A 6,869-nucleotide genomic window follows, 5' to 3' on the forward strand; every position below is an offset into this window, starting at 1 on the left:
ATAAAGCGCCGTTTAGATCAATCATGTATCAAAATAAAGTTTCAATATAGTATTGGTGAAATAATCATAACAAAATGTTGTTCAGGTGTCAACGTTTTGTTCCTGAAGGGACGAATAATGTTTGTTTTAATGTTTTTTTTATAGAATTAAACATTTCATGCTTAAATTGAGGACATATTTTCGAAATTACACGTATGCAATGCAATTGTCGCTAACAACGTGTCTTTTTCACAAATATTCATCAATATGTGATTTCATTTTACATTCCGATGATATTGCATTGCACCAGAAACTCCACTAGACTCTGTTGCCGTTATGTTAATCGTATGCTGTGATTATACTGGTGTTGTTTCCAGTGACAAATCTTGCGATATTTTTAGCAATATAACAGTGACAGTCAAATACTTTGATTTATGCTTTGGTCTATGTTTATCTATTATATAATTATGTACATGTGTTCTTTGTTGATAGGAGAAAAATTATTATTATTATTGATTTTCGTCATGTTTGATTTTATCCCTATGTATTCCTCAAGTTCCTATGATGTAAATAAATGATGTATACAGTTTATAACCTTGATGTATGAATGAATTGTGAATCCGTATTTGGATTTTTGTCCTATAAGTATACATTTATATAGGAAATGAATGAACATGTGTGTAAAATATCATGATAGAGAATTGTTATTTTAATTCCTTTCTGATTTATTTGATAAAAAAACATATTGTTTTGTAATCACTCTATGCATGTGTAAATACTAAAATAAACAAAAATATGTATAAAGAATGAAAACTACAGGGACAAGCCCATTAGTCGAACAGTAAAAAATAGGCCCTGTTAATGGGTACACGTCAAGGACCCAAACAACAATGAACTAGAGACACAAACATTGTTACGCCACTTCTTAAATCATAATTTTCACTTTTTGTTTTATTACTGAATTTTACATGGAATTGACATGTGCCTGGAAAACTGTACAACAATGTACAATAATGTGATGACTGCATTAAAATTAAGCACGGCTAAAATAGCGTATTTATACATACATAGTTTAGTCACACATGGCATTCCAGAGAGTGTTTATGTGGATTTTTTTTCAATTTAATCCACACACATGCAAAATATAATTGAAATAATAAAAACTTTTCGCAACGTTGCCTTACAAACATCTTTTTAAGCATTGTACTTTTCTTTTGAAATATTTTGGAAAACCTCTTTCTACTACTGTAGTACAAAATTGCTGTTTTAGAAATATCAAATACTAGCCGTAGCGTATTAATGAGGAAAACAACAGACATAAATATCGAGTTACTACAAAAGTTAAAACTGCCATAGGGTATCTATGCATGCACATGTGGTATAATTCCAAGATTAATCATATATAGCATTAAACGTCTCCGGCAATTTTGAAATACATATACCTGAAGTGTTTGTACTAGAACTACCAGAGTGTATTAATGCATAATAGTATCCTTTATGTACCTAACAAATTGTTAAAAGAAGTAATTCCTATCTGCAAAACTCGCCTATAGTAGTTTCATCAACATTAAAAAGTAGCCAATACCGAAGATGAAAATTACCATAACCTACATATCACAGGATTACCATTGCGCTGTTTTGCATGTGCGTATACCTACTGATGATGGTCTTCAATTAAATTACTACAATACACGTCTACGGTTATTCCTACATTTGTTCAAAATTCATCATATCCGTAGTGTATTAATGAGAGTTTTGTATTTTTCCGAAGTCAACCAGAGCGTAGTTATGCCGATATGTCATATTTATTAATACGTGAATATTGAAATTGCCGTTACAAAAAAAAAACAAAAAAAAACAAAAAAAAAAAAAACATGCATTTTATTGTATTAATGTGCATTTTAATCGTTAGATTTTAGTCTCTGCTTTTAGCAAACCATGTACAAGATTATAAAAATAAGCGGTATTCCCACGCTGTACGATAGCGCTAATCAGAAGCCGAAAATTTGAGTACGGTTTACACTGCTGTGGTAGTTCGCCGGGGAATGATAGAGGTAATGGGGACACCCGAATTTAGGGTCTGCATTAGGCGGCTATGGTAGCGGAAAGGATATCACCTCAGTACAAAACAATTTACTTCCTTGTTACAATATTAACAGTACGGACTGAATGATCATCTATTTGATTTAGTTTGTAAGTCAGTTTTACACTCAAGAGAGAAAAAGCCCCACTCAGAGGGGCTGTGATTTCATTCACGAATTTTCTTGCTCTCCGTGTAAAGAGAACGGATTTAACACAGAAGCTCACCATCATTGTACGCAGTGTACAAAATATTACTGCCAAAACTGTTTTTCAAAACATGAAGGATTATATCAGAAGCATGCTGTGCTCGGCCGGAAGGAAGTGGAGAAATGGGAGGCAGCCCCTGGGGTGACGGACGCCCTGGAGAGATGCGGGATGCACCCCGGGGAGGCGTTGAAGCTGATATGTGGTGACCATGACCAGCTGTGTTGTTATTTATGCGTTGCCATTGATCATAGGTTTGTAAAAGAAAATGTCAATTTAAAGGCACTCAACATAGGCTGACTTTTTGCTCTTTTTCTATAAATTATTAGTTCACCTGAGCACCAAGTGCTTAAGGTGGGCTATTGTGATCGCCCTGTGTCCGTCGTCCGTCGTAGTCGTCCGTCGTCGTCCGTCGTCAACAATTTGACTGTTAACACTCTAGAGGTCACAATTTGGGCACAATCTTATTGAAACTTGGTCAGAATGTTACCCTCAATAAAATCTTGAACGAGTTTGATATTAGGTCATCTGGGGTTAAAAAAACCTGGTCACCAGGTCAAATTAAAGGAAAAGCTTGTTAACACTATGGAGGACACATTTATGACTGTATCTACAGGAAGCTTAGTCAGAATGTTAATATTTAAAATCTCTAGGTCAAGTTCGAATGTGGGTCATGTGCTGTCAAAAACTAGGTCACATGGTCAAATTGAAGGAAAAGCTTGTTTACACTCTAGAGGTCACATTTATGACTGTATCTTATTGAAAGTTGGATAGAATGTTCATATTAATAATCTTTAGGTCAAGTTTAAATCTGGGTCATGTGTGATAAAAACTACGTCATTAGGTCAAATCATAGGAAAAGCTTGTTAGCACTCTAGAGGTCACATTTATGAATGTATGTTAATGAAATTTAGTCAGAATGTATATATTGATTAGCTCTAGAAAAAGCTCGAATCTGGATCATGTGCAGTCAAAAACTAGGTCTACAGGTCAAATTGAAGGAAAATCTTGTTAACACTCTATAGGTCACATTTATAAATGATTCATCATGAAATTTGGTCAGAATATTATATTAATAATCTCTAAGTCAAGTATAAATCTGGTTCATGTGCGGTCAAAAACTAGGTCATTAGGTCAAATCATAGGAAAGGCTTATTAGCACTCTAGAGGTCACACTAATGACTATATGTTCATGAAACTTAGTCAGAATGTTTATATTGATTAGCACTAGGAAAAGTTCGAATTTGGGTCATGTGCGGTCAAAAACTAGGTCAAATTAAAGAAAAAGCTTGTTAACACACTAGAGGTCACATTTATTACTGTATCTTCATGAAAGTTGGTCAGAATGTTAATATTAATAATCTCTAAGTCAAGTTTGAATCCGGGTCATGTGTGATAAAAAATTACGTCATTAGGTCAAATCATAGGAAAAGCTTGTTAGCACTCTAGAGGTCACATTTATGACTGTATGTTCATGAAACGTAGTCAGAATGTTTATCTTGATTAGCTCTAGGTCAAGTTCGAATCTGGGTCATGTGTGGTTAAAAACTATGTCACCAGGACAAATAATAGGAGGTCAAAAACCAGGCCACTAGGTCAAATCATAAAAAAAACTTTGTATACACTCTAAAGGTTATATTATCTCTTTGATCAACATGAAACTATGTTTGTGTTTATGAAGTCTATGTCAAGTTTGAAACTGGGTAACCCGAGTTCAAAAACTAGGTCACGAAGTCAAATCATAGAAAACATTGTTAAAACACTGTTGAGGCCATATTTTCTACTTTATCTATATGAAACCTGGTCAAAATGTACTTATTACAGCAAGGAAAGGTTTGCACTTTCCATCGCCCTGAAAAACACTTATTCCCTTCCCCTGTCACAATTGCCCTCGCCCTGAAAACACTAATTTCACACTTGAATTGGATCAGGTGAGCGAAACAGGGCCTTCAGGTTCCTCTTGTTTTATTTAACTCATTCGACTTTAGTGATTAAAGAAAAGAAAGCTAATGATTTGTGTAAATTTAAAAAAGCCTTAATACATGCATACAGTGTTTTTCACAAATAGCTACGTGGCCATACATTCACCAGTTAAAATGTGCCAACATATCATCTATATTGCAATATCTTTTTAATCTGAAAACAAATCATACGGTTTTTCTGGCTTTGATTATTTTAAGTAGAATTAATAAAACATTAAAATGAAATTAAATTTAAAAGAAAAATCTTGTTTATGCATCAACCTAAATTTTGCGCCTTTAGGACACTAATATGTAAATAAGCTTTACTGACCAGGGACGGATCTAGAATACGATTCCAAAATATGTCTCAGGGGCGTAGCCGTATGACTTGCGCCATTCCCTCAGAACCGAAATTAAATTGGTTTTAAGTGTTGTCATGGGGTTTTGGTTTCCCCAAAGAAACAAAATATCAATTTCAATCCCGGAAACGTGAATTTTTTGTCGTATTACATTATATCTTTTTCTCCTTTATAATATAAAAAGTAAAAATGGGCGATTTAAGAGGGGTGTGTGGTGGGGGGCGCCACCCCCCCCTCCCTCCCCTGGAACCGCTATTGGTTACTTCGGTCATATTTAAATCATTTTCTTTAACGTAGTCCGACATAAGCAAGGTCATATACAGTTTATGCAGATCTGATTACAACTGTTTCACAACTTCTTGGTTTCAGACAATGCTCCAAAATCCAACACATTCCAGATGTAGCAAAAGGTGTTCAGAGAAATATTGAGTTTCAACAAATTCCAAAGAAGATAGCTGAACTTCAAAAGCAGTTCGAGCTGATGAAAGAAGCACGATTGAAGAATACAATGTCTCTGAAAAAGACTCAGGCAGCCATATCTGATGAAATTAAAACCATACGTAAAAAGATCAACGAAATTCTTGATAAGATTGAGAAGGCAACTTTACAGGACTTGGACGGAATTATGGTTCAACTTGAAAAAAACTAAAGAAAGATATCGAAACTTGTGATAAAAAGTCTATCCAACTGCAAAACATGATTGCCGCTTTTCAAACCAAAGCAAACTCAAGCGAGTCAAAATCATATATTGCGTACAGAAAGAGCCAGGATATGATTTCACAAGCAAACGATCATCTTCGTGGCATATCAGTCATTGAGTGTTACAATGTAACATTTCAAGCCAATAATCTGATCGAAGAACTTTTATCTTCAATAAAGACGTTTGGAGCAAATGAAGAACAAACTGTTATGACCAAACAGCGAAAAGATCCCCTTGCCGATCCAAACCACGTCTTCAGTGTTGAAGAGTATAAGGAATACAACGTGAAGATGTGGTGACAGATATCAATCTCACATGTGTGGCGTATGTGAATTGCGTAATGGAGAGTTTGTCATAGCAGACATGTATAATTGTAAAGTGAAGCTCCTAGACAAGGAGTACAGGTTGATCGACCATTGTGATGTCCCGGTGATCCCTTGTGACGTGTGTCACATTGACGGAAATGAAGTGGCAGTTTGTGTTTACAGTGAAAATGCTGACAGATGAGGACTTTATTTTATTAATGCTACGAAAGGGAAACTCGTCACTACGAGGAAGTTAAGTTTCAACTATCAATGTTTTGCCGCAGCTCAACATGATGGCCAGCTTTACATCTCCTCCGGTACCGTACTATACGTCTACACGATGTCGGGAAAGAAGGTGAAGAAGCTGTACGAAGACAAGTCTGGTAGTCAGACGGTGGACAAATCTGCCATCAGTTACGACGGGAAGACAATCTACATTACAAACTACGATGAACATCAATTGATCACCCTGGACAACAACGGCAACAAGTTGGCTTTACTCACTGACCCTGACATGAAAAAACCTACCGGCGTACACGTGACACCTGCTGGACACGTGTTCGTCTGCTGCTATGACTCCGGGACAGTGCTGCAGGTTGACAAAGACGGGGAGAAGAAGTTGGCCACCCTGGCAAGGAAAGAAGACGGACTGTACGGACCGGGTGATTTATTTTTCAGCAGCAGCACTTCCTCTCTGATTGTTGGTGGAGAGAAAGACACACTTCTTGTTATCAAAATTAATTAAAACTTAAAATAATGTTTGTTTTGGTACTATTTAACTGGGATCTTCCTTATTGCTGCAAAGTTCATTGTCATGTACAATTGTCTTCTTTAGACCGCTGGCTATAAGTAATATGATATGAATCCAAAAGCATCTTGTGAATACTTTACTTTTATCATATTTTGGAAAAAAATTAACCCATTTACTATGTGAAATATTATTTATATATATATGTGTTCTATTTGATGAATGTAGAATGTTCAATTTTCGTGTATATATTGCCTATTAAGAAGCATGTAAACATATTCTTTTTTAGTATGCTATTTTCGTTTTGTAAAGTCATTAAAAGAGTGGCCAATGAACGCTTTATCAAACTCGTTCTGGTGTCAATAAATATGTTGGCAATAATCACTTTGAGAACACCATCATATTGATTTAGTTAATTTAAACACAGTGAAGATTTTCATGCACAATTCACACACAATCAGATGAATCACAAATAAAAAAATCAAAAAAAATCTTAATTCAATGTCGGTGATAGGGTTCACGTGAACCAAA

At 35.3% G+C, this 6,869-nt stretch overlaps 1 protein-coding gene across 1 annotated transcript; it reads left to right on the forward strand.

Annotated features, from left to right (window-relative positions):
* The first annotated feature begins 2,441 nt into the window (after positions 1-2,441).
* Positions 2,442-6,368, forward strand: LOC128218593 (uncharacterized). The gene is made up of 2 exons (XM_052926299.1): positions 2,442-2,519; positions 4,955-6,368. Exon 2 carries the CDS (start codon positions 5,931-5,933, stop codon positions 6,333-6,335), a length of 405 nt encoding a protein of 134 aa, XP_052782259.1. The 5' UTR covers positions 2,442-2,519; positions 4,955-5,930; the 3' UTR covers positions 6,336-6,368.
* Positions 6,369-6,869: the final 501 nt, after the last annotated feature.

The sequence above is a fragment of the Mya arenaria genome, chromosome 14 (assembly GCF_026914265.1).
Source record: "Mya arenaria isolate MELC-2E11 chromosome 14, ASM2691426v1".
NCBI lineage: Eukaryota > Metazoa > Mollusca > Bivalvia > Myida > Myidae > Mya > Mya arenaria.